The following is a 26,324-nucleotide window of genomic DNA, read 5'->3' on the forward strand; positions in this document are numbered from 1 at the left end:
ATGTAATGAAACAAGCTATATGAATGGTTGAATGTGAAGCTGATGATGTGCCCTGTAAACTTTCACTCAATCCAAAATAAAAACAATTAAAAAAAAAAAAAAGATTGAACTTCTGATTTTAGACATAATTTTTTTTTTTTTTTACCATCTGTTAATTGTTATTTTATCTCTTTTCACTTTATTTTTTTTTCACTGCCCCCCTGCACATGCCCTGTAACCATCACAAAATGTTTCAATTAGCAAGAAAATCTTTCCTTAACTTTTCTACAGCAGTGGTCTCATGCAATATTTGTCTTTTTGTGATTGGCTTATTTCACTCAACATAATGTCCTCCAAAATTTTTTAATTTTAGAAAAATTTTATTTTATGCCCACTGTGTTTTAAAATTCACTAGTAGTAAAGAAGTACTAATTAAGAAAACTACATAGAATTATTCTTTTTTCTATTAAGACAAGCCTTTTCACTGATGGTCCTTACGACTCAACACTGCCTCTCACGATGGTCCTAATTCCATCTTATTCAACTTTCCACCTACCCTCAGGAAGGCCAAAAATGTATAATTTGAAAGCTGGTTTCCACTGACAAAAAGCAAGTCAGTATCCTCATAATTTTTCAAAAAGTTGAAGTAAGATTCTCTGGTCAACACATTAATGAAAAAAGGAGTATGTATGACAAGCCTGAAATAAACCTCTAAACTCATCGTATATGATCTCCAAGTGAAAAGCACTCTTCAGGTTTTGTAGAAAATATTTACATAATACAAACTTAACATAAAACACAAAAGCTCAAATCCAGGAAAGAACTAAAGCAAAGTGGCATTCTGGAATTTGTCTTGTGGTACACATCCATCAGTTTTCACATCAAAGGCTTGTAAGTTATTAAGCATAATAAAAATGAACCATGGCTGCAAATGCCTGATACCTCATTAAAAATTCAAGTAATTCCCTTACCTGAAGGAGCTCTATTGCTTTTGTGTGTTGCTTTTCACGGCAGAGCTGGGCAGCTTGGATTAACACAGGCAAGAGATGCTCAGGACTTTGGGACTGTAAACTGGAGGATATTTTGCGGCATTGCTCTGCCTAAAAGACATTTTTCCCCACACAAAAATAAGCTAGTTAATTTAACACTAAATGATTAAAAAAAAAAAAAGGTAATAGGAAATTAGCAGGAAAAAAAGAAAAGTGAAAAATACCTACAATAAGAGAAGTGGTTTATAGAATCTATTGCCAATTTTAACCTGTAAGAAAGAGATTCCACTTACTGAACTTAAGCTATGAGTTCTAAAAGCATTTGATAAAGGGCAAGTTCTAATTGTTCATTTGGATGCTTAAATACCATGACTTTTATTTTTAAAAAATAAGCACACAGCAAGTGTAAGCATGTGCTTTAAACAAAATATTTTAACTTAGTTTCACTCAAGCATACAGGTATTTCTTGCTAAAGCATTTAAGAATAACTTAACTCAGTTCTGAATAAAACTAGTACTACCAGCTGTTCTGTGGGAGAAAGATGAGGCTTTCTGCTCCCATAAAGATTTACCTGTAAATCTCGGAAACCCTGTACAGGGTCACTATGTGTCGGAACTGACTCCACGGCACATAACAACAACAACCTCTCACTAACCCACTGAAAACCTCTACTCAAGAAAAATACTAAATCAGAATTAGAATTAATGCATATTAGAATTGACCTCTGAGTATAACTCCTACAACTCGATGTGATTATGTAAGATGAATCTGAAAGCTACAATCTCTATCAGCATCTCTGATGATTCTTTATTTAAATACAGATTATAAATCAAATAGAGAGAAAAGCACTTCATTTAGTGTTGCAAATATTGTTTTCTCCATCTTAAAAGCAATCAGCCCCACACACTCACAAAGAATTGGGCAAGTTACTTATTTAACAAAATCTGATACATGATATTCTGAAGAAAGAAAAAAAAAAAACACACATACATGTTTTTTAACACAAAAGATATATAAACATATATAAGCAGATTAGACTAATACACCTATCATGCCTAACATGCCATATTCTGAACGGTTTAGCTGGGTAACCAGAAGTCCATTACCTACCTGGTTTGTGTACATAGCAAGTAAAGCCTTGTTAAATTCTATAGCCTGCAGTTGTTTCTTGGAAAGCTTAAACTCTACTCCTTCTGCATTGGTTAATTTCACTTTCTTCTTGGAGTCAAAGACATTTTGGTCCTGATAAATATGAGAAAAAATGATCCACTATTAACAGAAATCTCAGACTTCAACTTGTTAACACTTCATGGTCTCATTATTCTTTCACTTAGTTATTATATATAAACATGACACAAAACTTGGAAAAGTATATATCAACCTGGTTGGGTTGCCTAAACTCCTAAGATACATACATCGTGATAAGTTCTTCATTCATAAATGAATAAAGTGAATAATTTTATGTGAATTATTTATAATACTTCAATCAAATATTTTATGAATTCATAAGTGAATGAAACCTGTCATTCAAATCTACCAGAGAGTGTGTATGTGCACACAAGAAGTCTTCAAAAAGTTCATGGAAAATGGAATGAAAAGATAATGGAATTTTTCCCATGAACTTTTTGAAGCCCCCTGCTGTGTTACTGTATGTATGTATATATACAAATATACACATTTGAGGGGGTTTCAAAAAGTTTGTGGAAAAGTAGAATTAAAAGATAATAGAATATTTCCACAAACTTTTTAAAGCCTGCTTATATCTATGCATGCATGCATATGTATGTATACACTGACACACATACACATCTACATATATGATTTTCTTAAATGTTGCTATCATGGTATTTTATTATTCAAAAATCTGATTTTCAAGACTTTCCATCCTTGTTATCAATCTTTTTTTTTTTTAATCAACCAACATGTACATACCCTCTAATCTGTATTCTCACTTTTCTTTACAAATCATAAATATTCCTTCATATGTTATTGCTTAAGCTTCAAACTGTATCCTTCAAGAGTCAGCTCAAATTTGACAACCCATATATCTTTCACCAAATACTGTAGTTATGAAATACACAAACAAAAAACTTAAACATGCACAATTTTTATTTCAACATCAGAAAGAAATTTTAAACCATGTAACAATGAAGATTGTTTTTCATTTCTTTTGTATTGTATTACTACTATAACCAACACTATTTTGAACAAAATAATCAAGAGTACCAGTTGACTAAAGAAAGCTCATTGTACAGTTCACACACATTCCTCCCCACAAGTACATATAAGTCAGATAAAAAGATGACTGGCATTTCAAGTAATTTATAAGCATGTTCTTTTTGTTAAATGCTGTCAAATTGATTCCAACTAGCAGCAATCCTGTACAGGCTTTTCAAGGAGCAATTGGTTTGAATGGTCAACCTTGCAATTCAGTGCTTATGATTATGCTGTATAGTACCATCCCAGGACTCCAATTAATAAGCATGTTGGTATTGCTGTGTGCTGCTTAGTCTGTTTTGACTCATAACAACCCTGTATAGGGTTTCCAAGGAGCGGCTGGTTGAGTTTGAAACACTGAGCTTGCAGTTCAAACCAACCATGTAGTCCAACGCATTCATAAGCATGTTGTTGTTGTTAAGTGTCACGTAGTCGATTCAAACTCATAGCGACCTTGCATAGGGTTTCCGAGAAGCAGCTGATGAGCCTGAACCACCAACTATGCAATTCAAACTGACCTTGCATTAACCCACAGCATCACACTAGGAAGACTTAGATGCTGACATACATTTCTGGAATCCTGAACCCTGCCAATGGCCTGAAACTACTCCCTTTAATATTACTGCCCCACATCTGGGACAGTTTACACTTCTGCATTAGGAAGAAAGGGTGTCAAGGAATAGAATCTGAACCCAAATTCTATCCCTAACTGGCTGTAACATACAAATTTAACTCCTCTCAGCCCTAAAGATACTATACATCACAGGCAAGTACTAGCACCTAAAAAGATTATGAAGTGATTAAATAAGATGGGACTTGAAAAATTACATGGCATACCCAAAGAACTCATATGCAAATGTTAAGATACTTTTCCTGTTTCTTACTGACTTAGAGGAGTCCTAGTATGGCGTTGAGGGTTAATGCACTGGACAGCAAAGTCCACTTGAACTACAAGGTCGGGGGTTCAACCCTATACAGGGTTGCTATGAGTCAGACCTGACTCAACAGCACTTAACAACAACTGACTTAGATTTAAAATCACAACATTAAATGTCTTTCCATTAAGACAATGTTTCAACATTTGCCTAAGGACAAAGGTCAGAAGTGTTAGGAAAGGAAAAGAAATGGAAACAGGAAACAGAGGAAGGAAGTGGCATAAGTGATGCTACATTATGGGGATTGCAATCAATGACATGAAACAAAATGTATATGAACTGAATGGAAAATTGATCTAGTCTGAAAACCATCACTTCATTCACAATAAAAATGTTGTTGGTTTTTTTTTTTTAAAGTTCCAAACAAGGCCTGGCTGGTCTGATATTTAGGGAGACATGTGAACTCCTGAGCCCATGATCACTGACTTAGCCATTGTAGACTACAGCTAGGAGTGAAGCTGAAGTGCAGACAGACAGGCATGAACACCCAAACTTGCAGCTAGTACCCATTTGACCTAGCTTGGATGGCTAACTGCCCAGAACTCGAACTGAGTAAGATAAAGATACTTGATACTGTGAGCACGTGTAAACTGCCACAATTTGATGAACTACACCTTTGCTTATAGATGCAATTGATCAAAATTACAACCAAAATGGAAGGATTCATACCAAATAACAAACTTTGTTTCCTTAATGCACTAGATTGATAGGGATAGGCAATCTAGACATTAGCTATCAACAATGGGGAACTATTGTGTGGAGAAAGAAAGAGTCCCCACTGAATAGTTTTCATCTTGTCTAGATGGGTCTGCTTAAGAGATGGAGATAAGATTCTTATGATTCAATAGTGAGTAATTGTTACCCTGACTAATTGCGATTCTCACAATCGTAAAGATAGAAGTTTTGTAACAAGAACAGTTAACCTTACAGTCCAGAAACAAAGGACCCTAGGACCATCAAGGGAGAAGAGCACAAGCAGAATGAGAGACCTTATCCAGAGAAGTAGCAACACCAGAGATGGACGCAGAGATGGGGACATGGAGAGAGGAAGCAGCTGAGGACTCCAGATTCATGGGAAGTGAGGGACTAAGAGCTGGAGACCAGGAGGCAGACTTGTAGAATGCGCCCTTTAGTGATGTAAATTATTATATATGCATGAGCGTTTAAAAAAGAAAAAGCTAAAGTGGATGAAGAGAAACACTGTTAACTGATGGGACATGGAGGGGATTATAATCATTGTAGTGAAACAAGGTGCATGACTTGTTGAATGTAAACCTGATGATCTGCCCTGTAACTTTTACTCAATCCACAATAAAAATCTTAACAAAACAAAACAATAAAAAAAAAGTGGGGGACATGAAGGCTTACAAGCTTTCATGAGTGTGCTTAGTCTCAGAATGAGGGGGCAAAGTAAAATCCCCACTGAGTAATTTTCCTCTTCTTCAGATGGATCTCTATGGGATGGGGGCTGACAATGATTGATAGGGTTTTATACTTTCAATTGTGAATAATTGTTAGCAGGATTAATTGTGATTGTCACAACTGTAATGGCTGTTGTTGTTATGTGCCATGGAGTCGGTTCTGACTCACAGCGACCCTACACAGGGTTTCCGAGGCTGTAAATCTTTTCGGGAGCAGACCGCCTCATCTTTCTCCCGCAGAACCGCTGGTAGTTTCAAACTGCTGACCTTGCGGCTCGCAGCCCGATTCGTAACCACTACGCTACCAGAGCTCCTATAATGGAAGAAAATGTATAACTAAAAGGGGAGAGTACTTAATCTTTCATTTTAGGAACAGAAGATCCCAGGACCATCAAGAAGGAAAAGCATGAGTGGAGCATGAGATCTCTACCTAGAAAAGCAGCGACCATAGAGATGGTGGCAGAGGCAGTGGCATGGAGACACAGAGCAGCTGTGGGCTCCTCATGGACTGAGTAAGGCTGTGGACCTGTGGGCAGGAGGATGACTAGCAGAATAGGCCCTTAGGACATTTAAATAAATGTACAGTTTTTTATTTATCTGTGTATATCAAATCTTTTTTACTCTGCTATTGTGAAATATAAGATGTAAAAGGGAAGCCACAGGGAGGAAGTAAGATAACTGTTGTTGCAGGGCGGGGATTGTAATAATTCAGATGAAACAAAGCATATGCTTAGTTGAATAAAAAGCTGATGATCACTCAATTCACAATAAAAATACTTACTCTGGAAATAAAACAAGTATATTCCCATTCTAAAAGACTAAAAAATAAATAAATAAAAGGTTCCAAAGGCCAGTCAATTTGATTCATACAATTACTTCAAAATTATTGTTAACTGCCAACTCAGAGCAGCCCCTGTAGGGTTTCCAAGGAGCAACTGGTGGGTTTGAACTGCCGACCCTCTGGTTCTTGTGGTTCACAGGCCAGTGCTGATCCTACAGAGCCATACCAATTTGTGGTGCTGTGGGTTAATGCGCCAGACTGCAAAGCCCTTTGAACTGAAAGGTCGGTGGTTTAAGCTCACCAGCTGCTCCTCGGAAACCCTACACAGGATCACTATGGGTCAGAACCAACTTGATGGCACTTCAGAACAACAAAACATATATGCGAGTCCTGGTATGTCACTAAAGGATAAGCACTGGAATGTTAATCACAAGTCAGCAGGCAGTTCAAACCCACCAGGCACTCCTCAGAAACCCTATACAGGGTCACTATGAGTCAGAACCAACTCAACAGCACGAAACAACATCAACATATGTGAGGAGACGTCAAAAACTTCATGGGGAAAAAAAAAACAAAACAGAATTAAAAGATAGCAGCATTCCTGCAAAATCTTTTTGAAGCCCCCTTGTACATACTTTAAGGTTTTACACACATAGAAAGATAATAACAGCAAGAGAGAACATATCTCTATTTCAAAATAACCACTAGGAAGTAAAAGTCTGTATTCAGACTCTCTAGATGAAAACAGACAAGCAATTCTGATCTCTAATGAATATATTCTCTATAGATTAACTGGGAGAAGGAAAAGATTTTAGAGTTCCTGATCTGCAACTAAAAAAATGGCTTTATTACTTGAATGTGTTTTATAGAATCATCATCATGAGAGTTAAATAACAATCTCCACTGTGATTCTGCTACAACTGGATTCTGAACACCTACCCAGAACAAAAGGAAGTCTTAGTGGTGGACTGCACTAGACTACTAACCTCAAGGTTGGCACTACAAACCCACCAGCCACTCTGCAGGAGAAAGATGAGGCTTTCTGCTCCTGTGAAGATTTACAGCCTCGAAACCCTACACAGGGCCGTTATGACAACTGGATAGCAGTGGGTTTGTGGGGAATCCCAGGTCAAAGTTGAGGTAAATCTGCCTTCAGTGTCGGAAAGTCAGGATATTTCATACCTTGTTAATGGTAATGATGTTATTTGCAATTACAGCTAGCAATCCCACATCTGTTGGCCTGTAAACAAGAAACAGTGGTCAAAAAGGCACAAACCTTTAAAATAGAAATTTCACCCCCTATAAGAAACATCATTTTAATAACTTACTTTAGTTTTATTATCTGATTGTAAAGCTGCAACGCCTCCTCTGTTCGACCCTGAAGCTGCAGAATGTAGGCCATCTGACCATGAATGATGGCCAGTTCTGTCTGAGGGTCTTCTTCAGTCCCATCCTAAGCAAAGAACAAACAGTTTTTTCTGTACATTCTCCAATGTGACCTACAGAGTTACCAAGTAATCCACACAGATAAAAGATAAGCAACACTAAAGAAGACATGTTCATTTTCAGGAATTTTCCCCTAGAATCAGTTGTTTGGAATAATTAGGACCTATCACCCAAACAGAGAGGTTTAAATGAGAATGGCAAAATAGAGATGCTGGAAGAATATGGCAACATACTCAGGAGTCCTGGTGTGGCACTGTAGGATAAGCACTAGACTGCTAGCCACAAGGTTGGCGGTTCAAACCCATCAGCTGCTTCCCCGATAGATGGGAATAATAACCACCAATTTACTGGTCATTATCATTCTCTGGATTCCTGGTGTGGCACTACAGGATAAACACTGGACTTTGAACCACAGGTTGGCTGCTCAAACCCATCCGTTGCTCCTGGGAAACCCTATACCGGGTCACTATGCATCAGATCCAGTCCAATGGCACTTAACAATAACAACAAGCATTCTCTAAAAGGCCAAGAATAGTAGTTTTTTTTTTAATCTAAAAATCCAGCATGCAGGTTTAACTTTTTACTATCATACCCCTAAATTTTGGAAAACTAGTTTTCTCATAAGAACAGATTTTATAAATGCTTTGTTCTCAATTCTACCCAACTCTAAAGATTTGTTGTTGCTGTTAAGTGCCATGGAGTCGGTTCCAACCCACAGCGACCCTGTATAGGGTTCCCAAGGAGCGGCTAGTGAACTTGAACCACCAACCTCTGCAGTTCAAGCCAACTTTGCAGTCCAGCGCATTAACCCACAGCACCACACCAGGACTCCACTCTAAATATTGCTGCTGTTAAGTGCCGTCAAATCAATTCTGACCCATCTAAAGATTGCTGTTCTTGTTAAGTGCTGTCGAGTCCATTCCGACCCATAGCGACCCTGTATAGGGTTTCCAAGGAGCAGCTGGTGAGCCTGAACCACCAGCCTTGCAGTTTAAATGACTCTGCAGTCTGACGCATTAGCCCACGGCACCACACCAGATTGGAAGGTCCTAAATACCATTGTACAAAGAACTGCAAAAGCTGGAGCTAATTCTGTAACTGAAGTAGAAATTCTCTTAACCAACTCTCTAGATTAGTCTACGTTCTCCATTCTTTCTAAAAAAGGGAGACTGATGTCTAGGGTACAATAAATGCTCAAGGCTAGAAGAGTACACACTTCCAGAAAACACTACATCTCACTTCTGGGTGTATACTGCAAGAAGTCAAGATGTGTCTGTCTCCAAATCTATTTATGCCAGTTGGGTTTCATAAGGAAATTACAAAATTTAATGAAGTATTACAGTAAAAAAAAAAAAAAAAAAAGTATAATTGTGAAAAAGGTTTCAATAAAACCCACAGAAAAATGAAGTTTCTAAAAAAAAAAAAAAAAAATTACTGTTTAATTGAGAGCTAGGAAAATGTTAGAAGAACTGGTTAAAAGCTATCATTATCTATCTATCTATAAGGACTTAAACCCTATTGAATTATATATAAAGTAAGAAATGTATGAAATTCCTGAGAAGATTCATATTCAAAGGCCTTAGTACTGTATTCTAAAACTAGAGAATGAATCTATTTATAGGAATTGAAAGTAAAATGCTTAGGTGTGCAAATTTCTTGTATTATGATTTCTCAGTCTACTAGATTTTATCAATTGGCTGATTAAGAGGGCTTCTACTGAGATTTCTGTTTAGTTAAACACCATCTATTCCACAAAGTCAATAAACGCTACAAGGAAGTCATCTTCAAATCTATATTAAAGTGTAAAATTTATTTAATAACAATGGAATACTCACAGAATCTTCTGATAGTGAATGACGACACAGATCTAATGGAGAAAAATTGTTTTAAATTAATGAGGCTGGGTAATTCTCATTTTCTTTCACCATTAAATTCTTGGGGAGATTCCAAGATAATCTTAATGACAAGTACATTTGAAATTCAACATTATCATCAAATATTCTACAAAAATATTACCAGTCCCTGATTATTCTAGCTTTTTGGCATTTCTCTTTCAACTTTAGTGTATACACTGTAAAAATTTTTTAGAGGAATTTAAAAATATATAAATGTATGTATATTTATGTGTCTGTGTGCATACCTGCATATGTGTGTGTACGTATAAGAGTCCCAGTGTGGCACTGTAGGAGAAGCACTGGACTGCTAACCACACCAGCCATTTCTTGGAAACTCTTTACAGGATTGAGATGAGTCAGAACTGACTCAATGGTAACAACAACAACATATATCTGTTCATGTAAAAGAAAATTATAGAAAAGTATGGTGGAATGGTGGTGGTGGTGGTGGTGTGCCATCAAGATGGTTCCAGCTCACAGAGACCCAGTATACACTTTCCAAGGCTGTCAATCTACAGCAGCAGAAAACCTCAACTTTCACTGTCAGAGCAGCTGGGGAACTCAAACTGCTGACTTTGCAGTTAGCAGCCCAACTTGAAGAGTACTATGCTACCAAAGATCCTAGTGACCCTGTACAGGGTTTCTGAGGCTGTAAATCTTTACTGGAGAAGAAAGCCTCACCTTTTCCCGCGGAGCAACTGGTAGTTTCGAACTGCTGACCTTGCAGTTCGCAGCCCAATTCGTAACAACTACGCTGCCAGAGCTCCATAATCTGAGAGTGGAGGTGCAGTGAAGTTCGCTGTCAGCCATACCACAGAATACCAGGCACAGCAGATCCAGGGCAGAGCTCCAAAACCAAGAACCACAGAGATAGGAATATTTTAAAAGTCTGAAGGCTTATAGCTTGTGGAAATTGGAGCTGAAGTAAGAAATTGCATACGTTTGAATCTGGTGGGCTGGGCTCGGAGGCCCAGAGCCAACATCTTGGGCGAGACCAGATGGCGAGACCAAGCGGGGGAGCAGCAACACCACGGAGAAACAGCACAGGAAACTTGGAGCCAAGGTGGACCACACGCTTTGTCGATTTTGTTCTGATTTTCTTTTTGTTTGGTATCTGGTCATTGGCCCCCGCCCACTGTTTGCGCACCTCCATTCTGGTGACTAGAGGGGTGCCTGAGCTAGTGGACACCCCCCACCCTCACCACTGGTGGGTTCCTCTGCCACGCATGCACACAGATACTCAGCCCAAGAGCAGGCCTGAACATTTGTTTTTTTTAATACTGGAAAAGCCAGGAAACGGCTGTAGAGAGGGAAAGAGTTTAAAAACAAAACAGGCCGAAAATTAAATTAAACCCTGAGGTATAGCATAACAACCAACAATGGCATCTTGAAATCTCTCAGGCAGCTTTGAAAACAAGAAGCTGAAGAGAGGACATTAAAGTCATATTCATATTAGGCTACAGGTTTGTTTTTTTTTCTTCTCTCCCTCCTCTCCCTTTTCTGTAATTATAGACTGCAGTATTCAGTCTAGTTTGTTGCTGTTGTTGTTTTGGGTTTGTTTTTTTTTTCTTTTTTTTTTTGCTGGTGCTGTTTTGCTGTTTTATGCACCCCAATCTACCTTTGGGCCTTCAGCCTGGTTAATGGAACTTTGTAACACTTGCTAGAGCAGGGAAGAGGCCAAGGGACCTCTTGAGAAGCCTAAGACAAGAGTGAGGCATGACTGCAGTAGGGCAGAGAAGAGGCATTCCTGACCTGGACAACTGCTGAGTCCTGAGTTGTTTCTGATGCTGAGTTGTACCCGGCCCACTTTCCCGAATAAACCCATAATCATAAGTATTGCTTGTGAGTTCTGGGTGACCATTGCAACAGACTTTCGAAGCCAGATGTGAAGCAGAGTGCTGTGAGAGAGATTGCTGGTGTCATGATAGGGTAAAGAAGATTAAGAAGAATATAGGTTGAAAGCATGTCTGACCTCCACGTCCTAAGAATTGACCTTGGGTTGATTTTGAATTTAATTCTCCTTCCCTCTTGTGAAGACAGAGAAAGTTAGATGTGGCCTCTGGGCTGTTTTACAAGAGGACAGAAATATATAATTTTAAAAAATAAACTATTCCTTAAACATTCCTATAGATCTATATATGTAAATTTATCTAATTACTTCTCTAAAATAAGTTTCTAGAACTACAATTACTGATTGAAAGGATATGCATATTTTTTTAAGCTGCTACACAGAGCCAAGCTGCAAAGCCCACTGCAGAGTCTATATGACTTTACACTCAAACAGCAATGTGTAAGAATGCCCTTTCCCCATACCATTGTCAATATTGGGTGTGATCAAGACATTATAGCTCTTCAACCCAATTGAAAATTAGGCACAGGACATGAAAGAACATTCACCAAGAAGACATTCAGGCAGCCAACAAACATATGAAGAAATGTTCACAAGCATTAGTCATTTGAGAGATGCAAATCAAGACAACAATGAAATATCATCTCACACCAGAATTAATAGCAAAGTTGAAAAACAAAACAGAGAACAACAAATGCTGGCGAGGGTGTGGAAAGACTGGGACCCTCCTACACTGCTAGTGGGACTATAAAGTAATTCAACCACTCTGGAAAACAGTATTGAGGTTTGTCAGAAAGTTGGAAGTAGAAATACTTTATGATCCAGAAATCCCTCTACCTGGTATATATCCACAAGAAATATGAGCCAGGACATAAGTAGATATGTGTACACCAATGTTCATCACAGCACTATTCACAGTAGCAAAAAGATGGAGACAGCCTAAATGCCCACCAATGGAAGAATGAATAAATAAACTTTGGTATATACACACAATGAAATACTATGCGATCTTGAAGAATAACAGTAAATCTGCAAAACACCTCATAACATGGATGAACCTGGAGGACACCATGCTGAGTGAAATTAGTCTATCAAAAAAGGACAAATATTGTAAGAGACTGTTATTGTAAAAGTTTAAGAAAAGATTCCCATACTAAAAGAAACATTCTTTGATGGTTATCAGGAGTGGGAGGGAGGAGAAAATAATACACTGGCTAGAGGGTAGACACATGTTAGTTTGGGCAATATGCAAGGGGGAGGGCAATACACAAGAGGCAGATGTACAATGAAGACAAGGGAAGACTCAGGGAGGTATGCATGGCCTAAATGGGACAGAGGTAAATAGTGATTTATACAACCTTGGAACAACAGTGCTCTGTAAGTACATACAAGGATTGAGACATAGGATGAATGGGTAAAGGAGGGGAAAAATGTTTATGAGTGGATATTGGTTTCCCTGCCTACTACTGTAAAATAGACAATCCTGTATGACAGAAATGAATATTGGGAATTATGATTACAGAAAACTTATAAGCCTGTCTTTAGTCTATAACTGATTAGATTTGCTAAAAGGAGAGTTAGAATTTGCCCAGGGAATAAGGTCCTTGTTAAACCTTTGTAGAGTTTGGGGCCTTAGGTAGAATCCTGAGCCCCACCCAGAACCTTCTGAGTTGGGACATTCCCACTTAAAAAGACATGCAGAGCAACCCAGAACTGCTGGGAAACAAGATTCTTATTGAAAGAAAGACCTATAGAAAAAAGCAAACTATTTGGCTATTTGAATTGCAAGCAAGCTGTTTGCTTTGGAGACATCAAGGCAAAAAAAAAAAAAAAAGTCAGCCCATCAAGGAAAATTCCCTTCTAGAACTGAAACTTAAAGGTAACCCAACTGAGTCTACTTGTGAGTGGAAGTGGGGAAATGCAGCAATTAAGACATGGGCTGAGTTTGGCCCTGGTCTATTGGCACCTGTTGACCTTGAGATGAGAGAGATAAAAGGAAAGACTGGCTGGTCTGAAGATTAAGGAGATGTGTGATGCCCATAAGCACTGATCCAGCCCCTAGGGGTTAGGGTTGAGAGTGAAGCAGTCAGCTGGTCTGAAGTGCAAGGATGAACTCTCAAACTTACAGCTAGTGTATATTTTTGACCTGGCTTAGATGGCTATAGCTGACCAGAACTCCACCAGATGAAGATTAAGATGTTTGACACTGTGATCAAGTGTTAATTGCTACAAGTTGATGAACTGGATTTTGCTTATGGATGCAGTTGCTCAAAATCCCAACTGGAATGGCAGGATTCTTGATATCAAGGAATAAGTTTGTTTCCTCAGTGTACTGGGTTGATAGTGGTGGTGGTTATATGCAGTAGAGTCAGTTCCGACTCAGCGACCCTGTACAGGGTTTCCAAGGCTGTAAATCTTTAAGGGAGCACAAAGCCTCATCTTTCTCCTGCAGAACAGCTGGAAGTTTCAAACTGCTAACCTTAAGGTTTGCAGCCCAATTCATAACCACTACGCTACCAGAGACAGACAATTTAGACACTATCAAAAATGGGGCGGGGCTATAAAGACATCAGGAGTTCTGGTATGGAGCTACAGATTAATGTGCTACGTAGCAAAGTCTGTTTGAACCACAAGGTCAGAAGTTCAAGCTCACCAGCCACTCCTTGGAAACCTTACAAATGGTCACTATGAGTCAGAACCAACTCAATGGCATTTATAACAACATAAAGGCATGAAGTGGCAAGCTTACAAGCTATTATGAGTGTACTTAGTTTCAGAATGAGGGGAGTAAGGTAGACTCCCCACTGGATAGTTTTCCTTTTTTCCAAATGGAGTCCTGGTGTGGCGCTGTGGGTTAATGCGTCAGACTGCAAAGCCATGTGAATTTCAAGGTCGGTGGTTCAAGCTCACCAGCTGCTCCTCGGAAACCCTGTACAGGTTCACTATGGGTCAGAACCGACTCAACAGCACTTAACAACAACAATGGTGAAAGGGGTTGGGAGATGATGGCGATAGGATTTTATAATTCGATTGTTAAGTAACTGTTCACAAGATTGTGACTGTCACAGCAAAAAATGTGTAACTAAAAGGAGAGAGTAGGTAATCTTTCAGATCAGGAACAGGTAATTTTAGGACCATCACGAAGGAAGAGCATGAGTGAAGCATGAGCTCCCTACCTAGAAAAGTGGAGAGACAGAATAGCTGCAGGCTCTAGGCCCATGGACTGAGTAAGGCTGTGTACCTGCAGCAGGAGGCTGGCTTGCAGAATGCATTACATTTTCTATAATTTTAACTAACTTTCAACCTTCAGCTTTCTGTAGGATTTTCAGTGCCTGGTTCAGCTGGGCATTTAAATGAAAAAAACATTTTTTATTTTTTTTTATATGTGCACCTCAAATATTTTTGCTTTGCTCATTTGTGAAATATGTTAATGGGAGCCACAGGGAGGAAGTAGGATAACTGTTGTTATAGGGAAGGAACTGCTACCATTGAGATGAAACAAAGTGTATAATTTGTTAAAAGTAAAGCTGATGGTTTTGTCTATAAACCTTCATTCAATTCACAATAAAAAGTTAAAGAAATAAATAAAATAAAGTTATGCTTAGGGCACTAGGCAAACCAGTCAAAGAAAACAAACCAAAAATTATAGCTCAAACAATTTTTTTTTATAACACCCTAATCCTCACCATTAAACAGTGAAGAATATTGTTTAACTTTTTCATATGCCTCACACTTCACTGCAGCCCTCACAACAAGGAAATATATGCAGAAAAGCCTACGCCTCTCAGGAGTTGAAACCAGATCTAAGTTCCTAATAAATTATTTTCTTTATTCCTAAAGACTTCAAAGCATATAAATAAGGGAACATATTAAATGAAGCTAAGATATGCTTGAATGTACAAATGTTTCATAGCACAAATATAGTACACAGGCACACCACACTCTGACTAGATATGAGTACCTGCTACTTAATACTTATGTCATACACTAAGGAGCTCTGGTAGTGTAGTGGTTACAAGTCAGGCTGCTAACCTCAAAGTCAGCAGTTCAACACTACCAGCTGTTCTGCGGGAGAAAGATGAGGCTTTCTGCTCCCATAAAGATTTACAGCCTTGGAAACCCTATGCAAGGTCACTATGAGTCAGAACCGACTCCACCGCACACCACCACCACATACTGGTACTGAGTGCTTGAGGTGAATGAAATACCTCATCTTATTTACATATAACATTCATAACAACTTGTTCAAAAACCTACTGCTCAAAATTCAATCTTTAAGGTCTGGTGTGGTTGAAAATGAATACGTGGACTGGGTTAGGGATCAGACAGAAATATTGGGAAAATAAGGTAAAAAACTCAAGTGAGAAGATTAATGACATTTAAGATACTCCCATTGCATTAATAACCTCCACTTAATTACTCCACAAAAATCAAACGCAATTTTTGAAGATACTATGCAAAGTTATATGAACATTACATTTTCCATAATTTTAATAAACTTCCAACCTTCAGCTTTTTGTAGAATTTTCATTGCCTGGTTCAGCTGACCTTGTCCTATTAGTGCACATGCTGCATTATAGCACAATTCATATGTGCCTTCTTGGAGGCCCAAGTTCTCCTGTCAGAGAACAGAATACCAGTCAAACACTAAAGAGGAATATTATTTCACGCTGTATGGGCATGCAAGGACACTCACTGGAACCACTTTTTCCCAATTGCTTTGAGCTGCAACAACTGCTGAAAGGTTTGTTTTCCTTTCCTCATCATAGTCATCTTGAGAGTTTCGGACGAGATCTCGGTACACAGCTAAGCATTCATCATAACGTTCCAACCGGTATAACTAAAGGGACAAATGGTAAGTAATCATCATCAGAGGAGAAGTTGATGTTATTATTATGTCTACAACACCATACAAACCATTTCAGAAACCACTAAACAGGAAACTAACACAGCATGACATGACAATCAAATGTCTGAGTTTCTTTTCATAATTTTTTATTAGATCTGTGTGCTATTACTCCTTTCAAAATGTTACTTGCAATGAATCCTTACTATACTGATATGTTGGCATAAAGTCATTTGATTACCTACTCTCTTGAGTTAGGCAAGTGCCTAAGTGAGTTGTGAAAGAAAATCTTTCTACAGAAATCATTAACCGTTACACTTAGATCCAACTCTAATAATAATCTAAAATAAAAAATTCCACAGCACAAAATGATTACTGAGACCCAGTAAACAGGAACATGATTAGATGTTAACAAAAACACTTACTAGTGTTTGTTGTTGTTGTTATGTGCCATGGAGTCAGTTCTGAGTCATAGAGACCCTGTACAGGGTTTCCGAGGCTGGAAATCTTCACGGGAGCAGAAAGTCTCGTCTTTCTCCCTCCGAGTGACTGGTAGATTCAAACCACCAACCTTGTGGTTTGCAGTCCAGAACTTAACCTACAGAGCCACCACACATAATTTGTCCTAAATTGACTTTAAAAAAAAAAAAATACCTTGAAGAAGGTTTCACCAGTTCTAATATTTACATGGAGTCCCGGTGTGGTGCGCTTCGGAAACCCTATACAGGGTCACTATGAGTCAGAAAGGACTCGATGGCACTTAACAACAACAACATATACATGGAGTCCTGGTGTGGCGCTGTGGGTTAATGCACTGGACCACAAGGTCGTTTGAGCCAAAAGTTTGCTGATTCAAATTCACCAGTCACTCCTCAGAAAATCTATACAAGGTTGCTATGAATTGGAACCAACTTGAATGAAGTTAACAGCAACAATATATACATCGTTCTGTCCCCTCATAATTAATAATCCTCTTTTACATTAAATTCAATTTTATGTCTCAGAAACTTCTTGAAATAAAACATCTTCAAGGATTTCACAGGTTAGCTGAATTCATCAGAATTCTTATTTACCATGATTTTCTAAATCTTAAAATTAGAACAAAATACCAGTCAAATACTATAAAGAAATATTATTTAAAGACTGTAAAGTATGTAAGTTTACTGGTCTTCATCTTTCCAACTGAGAAAAGTCCAAATTTCAAAGAGTAGTTGTTCTGTTACTCTGAGGAAGTCATTTGTTCATAGAACACTAGTTATATGCAACTGCTTAAGAAGATCAAGAGGGGTTTTGTTCAAACCTCAAACAACTGGTTTGGTGGTCAGTTTTGTGGAGCATTGCTGCTCCTTGTTAGAGGTAGAGTCAAGCCCACTCAGGATGACTGTCAACAGGTATTTTAAAGCAGTAATTACCACTTGTCCATGAAGCTCCTTTAGTTTGTCTGTCTGCTGGTTGGCACTTTCTATTGTCTTCAAGGCGTTCTCAATTCTGTTCAGCCTGTACTCGCAATATGCCTTCTCAAAGGAAAGAGAGTTGCTGAAAAGGAAAATAATAACATCATTTAATTATCAGCTAATACTGCAAAGGAATCCTGGTATGGCACTGTGGGTTAACGCGCTGGACTGCAAGGTCTATTTGAACCGTACAGCAGGAGGTTCAAACTCATCGGCCACACCTCGGAAACCCTATACAGGGTCGTTGTGAGTTGGAACCGACTAGACAGCCCTTAACAACAACAACAACACTGCAGAGCATCCACGCTGTGCCAGACATTGTTGTAAGCAACCAATGTGTATTACTTATATAGCCCCCATAACAACAGATGAGAAAACTGAAAAAGGCCAGTGGCTTGTCCAAAATTCACATAGCTAGTTAAGTGGAAGAAAATGGTATTACATCAATTTTTCTAGACTTTTCCATGCCAGTGTTCATGGATATCCTTATTAGAATTATTGGTCTTTTTAAACAAACGTTTAAATAAGAAATCATGAGTTAGTTAAATAACAACATTTCATAGAAACAAAGACAATCTGAACACTATTCTAAATGGGCCACTATAAAAACTTATTATATCTACTAATTTAATACAGCATCAATGCTTTTAATTTGTTCAAGACATAAATGATTCCATAAAAAATAAATATACTGAAAATCTTGAGAACACAGCATTTCTACCAAAACAACTAGTAAACACACAATTCCAAAAACACTGCTGACATTCATGGATCTAAAATTTCATTTATATTATTATACCAGAAATGTCTAACTTTGAACATTAACTCATGAGGAAAAAACAGCAAGTAAATGCACATATTCTTTATTTACCGGCCTAACAAACATTTGAAAATTTCCCTACATCACAAAATAGCCAGAAGTTCCTGAATGTAGAGAGGCTTCCAGTAAGATGTCAGACTGGGTAGATACACTGCAGGGACCCTCTACAACAAAGATATGAAAGCCAACCTGCCAGCCCCTCTAAGAGAGAAGATGAAGCTTTCTGCTATTACAAAGATTTAAAAGCCACAGCCCCAGGTGAGCTGCAGTGAGTAAGCTATTAAGGCCCCAGTGAACTACGTCCCAGGTGAGCTACAGCCCAGGGTGAACTATAGCCCAGGAGAAATCCACATATCTAAGCAAAAGAATTACAGAGGAGAGTTCAGAGCTTCAGAGTGGAGACTGGGTCCCAGTGGAGTTTGAGATGGGCGGTGAGAGGGAGTGTGTCACTGTTGCTTTGCAGCTGGGGATTCTGTAATTGTTCAGACAAAGGGGAAAAGGAGAGAGGCAGTCTGTGGTGGTTGTGAGAGCGGGGCACCGTTGGAGAGGGGAGGATTGATCACAGGTTGGAGGGTGGATGCAAGTTGGTGTGGGTGGCAGGGCAGATAGTGCAGCTGGAGGGAGTTTGGTGGAGGGGAGATGGGGTGACGGGAAACACAGGGAGGAATGTGGTAGTTGGCTGAGTGAAGGCGAATGCTGTTGACCATTGGCGCACGGAGGGGACTGCGGGTGTGTGGTGGGGCAGAGTGCATGATTTGTTCGGTGTGAGGCTGATGGTCTACTTTGGGGACCTTCGCTCAATTCACAATAGAAGGTTGAAGGAAAAGAAAAACAAAGGTTTTCTTAATAAAAGAAACAATCTATGATGGTTATGGGGGGGCGGAAGGAAAAATTATTCACAGGCTAAAGAGTAAAAACACGTGTTAACCTGGGTGACAGGGCAGGCAATATATAATAAAAGGAAGGTTAGCAGAGGAAAGATGAAGGTAGAGGGAGACACAGGGAGGAATGCAGTAGTTAAAGTGAACAGAAGTAAATGCTGTTAACTGTTGGTACATGGAGGGGATTAGAGCCATGTAATGAAGCAAAGCATATGATTTGTTTAATGTAAAACTGATGATCTGTTCTGTAAACCTTCACTCAATTCACAATGAGAAGTTAAAAAAAAGGAATCCTAGTAAAAAGCATATAGGCCTGGATTGTAAGAAGTAAATACAAAACACTGACAGTCAAAATTAGAAATGTTATCAAGTTATCTGTATAAAAATTTATGCTAACTTTTCCATATTATTTTCAAATAATTTATGCAACATTATTAATAAATATTTCTCAGGAGTGGTTAAAAAAATCAGAAAGCAGAGGCCCCTTTATTTACCTTTTTAAAAAAATTAATACATTTATATAAAAGCAAGACATACAAATCCAAACTTATCATTTTTTCTGATCCCCTACCAGTGATTATTTTTACCAACTATCTTTATGAACCACTTCTCTGGAGTCCTGGTGTGGTACGGACAGGTTAATGTGCTGGATTGCCAGATTGGTTTGAACCGCAAGGTCGGCAATTCAAGCTCACCAGCCACTCCTCGGAAACAGGGTTGCTATGAGTAAGGACTGACACGACAGCACTTAACAACAACACTTCTCTTCTAGTGTTTGCTTTTGCAAATATAGTTAAATACATATAAAAATTCTTATACCCTCCCTCTAAACCAAAAGAAATATACTATATTCAGTTCTACATCTTCTACATCAGAATGCCATTAAAGAATATACTGCAAACTCATTTCAAAAGACATTTGAGTGTTTAATAAAACTGTAAATAAAAATCAAATTACAGTAAAGATTTAGAATGTTAAGTTCGCATTTCATTAAATAGTAATTGAAATATGTACATTTGAAGATAAAGAATTTTTTTTTTTTTTAAACAGGAGGCGGGAAGAGCCAGCTATATACTAGAAAAACTACTGAGGAGCGCCCGACACTGAAATATACTGGCCTAAAACCATATTCACCTAAATAGTTCCCAATGGAAGTAGACACAGAGATGAGGCTAAAATTGCCATACCATCTTAGAGATGTCTATCTATCATTCATTTATACATACCAATCCTACATAATCTGGCCCCCTCCAATTTAAATTAACTTCTGTCAATTTGTTCTCCCTACCTCCTCCAAGGACAACTGTTACATTTATATCCCACAGCCTTTCAGTTTAAAAGGAACACATAGCCCCGTCCACCCTGCTAAAAAAGTCGAACTCCTAACAACCCTACAGTACAGAAGAGAACTGTTCCATGAGGTTCCCAAACTGGAAATCTTTACTGGAACAGACCACCTCATTGTTCGCCCTTAGAGTGGCTGGTAGATTTGAAGCACCAACTTTTGTGTTTAGCCGCCCAGTGCTTAACCTACTAGCCACGTAGACTTCTTAAAGTAAAGAGCAGAGTAAAGAAAAGACTGCTGAAAATTAAAGAAAGACAAAAATTACTATTGCTATTTCTAGTTCCAGAAATACCACTGTCAAGAAAAAAAAAAAAGGAAAGCAAGAAAGGAAGTCAATCAATCAATAAAAACAAAACAAAAAATAACCTCACTGTGATTTGCATTCATGGTTACCCTTCATAAGGTTTTTGAGACTATAAATCTTTATGGGTGCCGTCTGTATCATCTTTCTCCTGAGGAGCGGCTGGTAGGTTCCAACTGTCAACCTTTCAGTCAGTACCCAGCGCCTAACCCACAGCACCATAATACAAGTGGATAAAGCTATAATAAAAGTGTTTCTAATAATTGAACAAACAGCGAAATCACTTACTTGGCTAACACTTTGGTATGAGAATTGATGACATTCAAAGCTTCCTTGAAACTTCCATTCTGGATAAGGCATACCACTTTACAGTGCAGGGCCGTTACATCATCCTTGTTGATCTGTAGAACTAGAAATCAAATTTATAGGAAAGCCATAATTTCACATCCATCTCCTCACATTTTTACTAATTTTCCCACCCCATCTCAGGAAACTAACATTTCTAAGTTCACTGCAGTAGGAACAATTAGTAGAAACACTTAAAAAAGACTCATCTTCATTTTTAACTTATTATACTACAGCGAGAATTATAACTTAATAAATTTGATTTTCAGTGAAACAGATGAAAGATTATCAAGTCATATGTGTAGAATTCTTTTTTTTTTTCCCTGTGAAAACAGAAAAGCAAGCCAGGCAATTTTTCCAGATTCTTCATCTTGGGAATCATGCTACATATTTCATTACTTTATAGGGAAAAAGAAAAAGTTCATGCAAAATATGGAATCAAATAACTTAAGACTTGAAAGCACATGTTTTACTAACTGCTATGAGGTCTTAAGCAAGTCATTTAACTTGCCAAATCTGAGCATCCTGAACTATAAAATGAATGCAAGAACATTACGTATCTTAGAAATTAAAATTACAAAGACTACTTTGTAAAAACTTTATATACTGTAAAGCATAATACAAATATGTAGTATTCGCACGGTGCTGTTAGTATCAGCACTGGACTGCTAACCACAAGGTTGGTGGTTCAAAGCCCCCAGCCATTCCTTTTGGAAACTGGACACATGGTCGCTGTAAGTCAAAACTGACTTGACAGCACGTAACAACATAATACAAATACAACTTATTTTGCTCAACCAAAGAGAAGCACAGGTGGCCAAGTTTCAGTGTTAAACAACTGGTTCAGTGTCAGATTGACCAGGTTCACTCTCCTTGTTCTTCAATTATTGGAGTCCAATTCTCAGTCTAAGAATCAAAGTAATTTCTACTGTTTAGGAAGACATATTTGTAGAACAAACTATTGTTTTTACTGATTAAAAACCTATGTGTTATTGTTGTTGTAAGTACCATTGAATTGGTTCCAAATCATAGCAACCCAGCAGAGGGTTTCCAGGACTGGTGTGGCACTGTAGGATAAGCACTGGACTGCAAGACTGGTTTGGACTGCAAGGTCGGCAGTTCAAACCCACCACTTGCTCCTCGGAAACACTACACAGGGCCACTATGAATCGGAACCGACTGACAACACTTAACAATAACAAGATTTTCAAGAAGCCGCTGTTGGGTTTGAACCGCTAAACTTGTGTTAGCAATCAAGTCAAGTTTTGTTGTGTGGATTAAACAATTTTAATTGATAGTTCCTTTCCTCAATGTTCAAGTCACTGAAAGTGTATTGTAATCACAACAAAATTTGCTACTTATTGTTTTGAACAGCCAAATTATGCCTCACGTGCTAAATTTCAAATCTAGCCAATACAGAAGACATCTTCAGTAGACAACATTTTAGCAAAACGGAGCGCATTAAAAAGCAGGGCCATATTATGTAGTAAAGGATAAAAGAATATAATCAGTTGAATCTCAACTTTTCTTCCGACATTATTCTCAAAGTGGGTGCTTTCACACACACATCATACTGGTTAATGATACACAGGCGATTCTGTGAAACTGACACGCCTGACACGTTCCCTCTCCCCTCAGGAGGATCTGTACCGCTCCCACCTTGTCAGCTTCAGCTTCCAAATTACGTGTCCCAGGCAGGTTCCTACCCTCGCCAAGAGAGGAAGCACTCTCAGCAACATTGTCTAGCTCCCTCCGTTCAAGAGGGTGAAGAGAAGTATGCAATCTGCGATATTTGCAAAATAAGCCTTAATAGCAATGAAAGTAGAGGAGAAGACAGTTTGGAAAAGGCGCCCGGAGGTGCGGTCTCTTTAAATCTCTCCTTCGCTTCCCGCAGGCGACAGATGGGGAAGTACACGTGGCTCTAAGAGTCCCCAGACCCCGACGTGGCCCAGAGAGACAGGGGCAGCGATTTGCACCCGCTCGACACTTGGGCCCAAGTCCCGGGCGACTGGGGTCTCTCCACGCCTGCGTCTACACCGAGGTGGTCGCGCGCGCCGGAAAGAGGCCATGTCCTCCCGCTGGCCCGGGCCCGCCCCAGCGCCCGCCCCCGTCCCGACACTCACTCTTGTTGACGGTCTTGAGAGCGCGCGTGAAGTCGCCGTTCTGACCATAACGGTTAACTTCACTCCAGAGCGCAGGCACAGAAACCCCCCCGCTGCCGCCGCTCGCCATCTTGGAGGAGGGGCGGGGTAACCTTCGCTCCGGAAGCAGATCCCAGAGAAGTACGAAAGGAGAAGGAAGTTGATGGTTGTTAGGAGGCTTGGGGCAGGGGTGTTTTCTGCTTAGTCAGCGTCGGAGGTTGTAATCTTCAGCCCTCATACCGAGAAACTTGCATCATTGGAGTTGTTGATACATCTTACCACCGATACACTGGTCTGAGTCCAGGAGAGGAGTCAAAGCAGCGAGTGTTTCCGGGGTGACCGCTGCATGTGAGGGGGTGTCTTGGACCCACAAGGCGAATCTGAGCCCCTTTTGCGCCCGCCAGCATTTTATGGTCTATATTTTGTTTTGTGGCTGTTGTTGTTGGTACTAGTGGACAATAAAATAATAACTGGAAATCAGCGGAGTCATTTGAAAGAGAGGTGAAGAAAAGTAGACAATCTGCGATATTTGGGGCGGGGAGGAGTAAAAGTATCAGGTGAGAAAGCCACAACTTCTCGTCTGTGGTTGGAAATACTTGAGTAATTGGCATCTGAACGATTAAGCGAATGTTGGATTTGGGGGAAGGTAGTGGGCATTCCTGCAGATCGCGAGCATGAGCAAAACCACAAAAGCAGAAAATGCCCAAGCTTGATCAAAGCCCTTTGGACATCTCAGTACTCTAGTTCCGGAATAGTCTCAGTAAGGTCAGAAAAGTTAAGTATTTTTGGCGTGCTCATGTTCAGTTGCTGGCTCTGTTACTCAGCAGGTGCCTTACTTGGAACAAGTAACTTACTGGAATCTTTCCTCCTTCAAAATTGGGCTATAAAGACAGGAAGTGGCTGGCTCACAAGTTTTCAAGAGGAAGTTTAGTTGCAGAGTGTGCAGAGGAAGGTAGAGTCCCCACTGAATAATTTCCATCATGTCTAGGTGGCTCTGGTGAAAGGAGATGGGGATAAGAGTCTTATGATTCAATAGTAATTGTTATCATGACTAATTGCGATTGTCACAACTGTAAAGGTAGAAGTTTTGTAACATAAGGGAGGCGGGGAGTAGTTAATTTTACATTCTAGAAATAGAGGAACATCAAGGGAGAAGAGCACAAGTGGAATGTGGGACCCTATGCAGAGAAGCAATGACACCAGAGAGATGGAGGCAGAGATGAGAACATGGAGAGCAAGAGCAGCTTAGGACTCTAGACTCATGGAGAGAGAAAAGCTGTGTGCTGGCAGCCAGGAGGTAGGCTTGTGGAATGTATCCTTTGGTTATTTAAATGACTATACATTCCTGAATGTTTTTGTGTCTATAAATAAAGAACACCAGGGAATAGAAACAAATAACTGTTGAATGATGGTGCATGGAGGGGATTGTAATCATTGCAATGAAACAATGAGTGTAAAACCAATGTTCTCCCATGTAAACTATCACTCGATTCACAATAAAAACTTCAAAAACAGGTGTTAGAAATACATACCGATGTCATGTAAGAGACGGTCAGTGAGACCAAATTACCTTGGTAAAGCAAAATTTACTCCTGCAAGAGGGTACGTGCACATAGCCGTACATACAGAAACAGGCCAGCGAGCACACTGAGTAGGTAGTCCACTTGGGTTTTTAATCCCTGACACGAGTCTCAAGGCTGTGTCTCACCCATTGGCTAGGGTTTTAACCATACAATCTTTTCCCTTACCCAGTTGGCTAGTTCAAATTTTAAGTCCTAAAGAAAATGAGAACGATCATAAAGTCTTTACTCCAGGAAGTAGTTAAAAGAAAAAGAGAGCGATCATACATTCTTTACTCACTTCAGGAAGTAGTCAAAGAAAAAGAGATCATAAAGTCTGTACTTCAGGAAATAAAGGAAAAAAGAAAGGTTACCTGAATACAATAAACAGGAATATATATATATTTCCCCACACACACAGAGGGATAAACTCATATAGTATTACTTTACTCCTAAAGTTAATTTCTGGACTCTAGCACATCCATGTAGCACAAATATCAAGATGTGTTTCAGTGTCAGGCAGAATTAAGTACCTATTGAGTGCTTTTCATAGAATGCCATGATACAGTTGCTTCTTGTTGTCAGGTGCCATCGAGTTGGAACCGACTCATAACAAAACAATGTCCAATTCAGGGCCAACCTCACTACTGCTGCCACACTTGAATCCATCAATGATGCCACCTGGCCAATCCATCTCATTAGGGATCTTTTTTTTTTCTCTGACCCTCCACCTTACCCAGAATGATATACTTCTCCAGCAACTGTTCCCTCCGGACTATATGTCCAAAGTATGAGAGACGAAGCTTAGCCATCTTGGCCTTCAAGAAGCACTCTGGCTGCACTTCTTCCAAAACAGATCTATTGGTTCTTTTGGCAGTCCATGGCACTTTCAGTATTCTCCAACACCACAACTCAAAGGCATCAATTCTTCTACGATCTTCCTTATTCACTGTCCAGCTTTCACATCCATATGAGGTTATTGAAAATACCATGGCTTGGGTCAGGCACACCTTAGTCCTCAAGCTGACATCTCTGCTCTTCAATACTTTAAAAAGTTCCTGTGCAGCAGATTTGCCCAATGCAATATGTCGTCTGATCTCTTGACTGCTGCTTCCGTGAG

The 26,324-nt window shown here is 39.2% G+C and overlaps 1 protein-coding gene across 2 annotated transcripts in view; it reads right to left on the reverse strand.

Moving 5' to 3' along the window:
- SRP72 (signal recognition particle 72kDa) overlaps nucleotides 1-23,748 on the reverse strand; it is a 48,107-nt gene extending 24,359 nt beyond the window's left edge. Inside the window, exons 1-10 of one of the 2 annotated variants that reach the window (XM_006868045.1) lie at nucleotides 23,628-23,748; nucleotides 21,448-21,568; nucleotides 17,771-17,894; nucleotides 16,209-16,352; nucleotides 16,019-16,130; nucleotides 9,604-9,635; nucleotides 7,651-7,775; nucleotides 7,505-7,562; nucleotides 2,079-2,210; nucleotides 951-1,079 (exon numbers count right to left, since the gene is read on the reverse strand). In XM_006868045.1, coding sequence (XP_006868107.1) covers nucleotides 951-1,079; nucleotides 2,079-2,210; nucleotides 7,505-7,562; nucleotides 7,651-7,775; nucleotides 9,604-9,635; nucleotides 16,019-16,130; nucleotides 16,209-16,352; nucleotides 17,771-17,894; nucleotides 21,448-21,568; nucleotides 23,628-23,736 — 1,086 coding nt within the window. In that variant the 5' untranslated portion in view covers nucleotides 23,737-23,748. The remainder of the gene's footprint in view (nucleotides 1-950; nucleotides 1,080-2,078; nucleotides 2,211-7,504; nucleotides 7,563-7,650; nucleotides 7,776-9,603; nucleotides 9,636-16,018; nucleotides 16,131-16,208; nucleotides 16,353-17,770; nucleotides 17,895-21,447; nucleotides 21,569-23,627) is intronic. The other variant, XM_006868046.1, reaches the window with a different exon arrangement.
- Between the last annotated feature and the right edge of the window lie 2,576 nt (nucleotides 23,749-26,324).

Source organism: Chrysochloris asiatica, unplaced genomic scaffold, assembly GCF_000296735.1.
Source record: "Chrysochloris asiatica unplaced genomic scaffold, ChrAsi1.0 scaffold00115, whole genome shotgun sequence".
NCBI lineage: Eukaryota > Metazoa > Chordata > Mammalia > Afrosoricida > Chrysochloridae > Chrysochloris > Chrysochloris asiatica.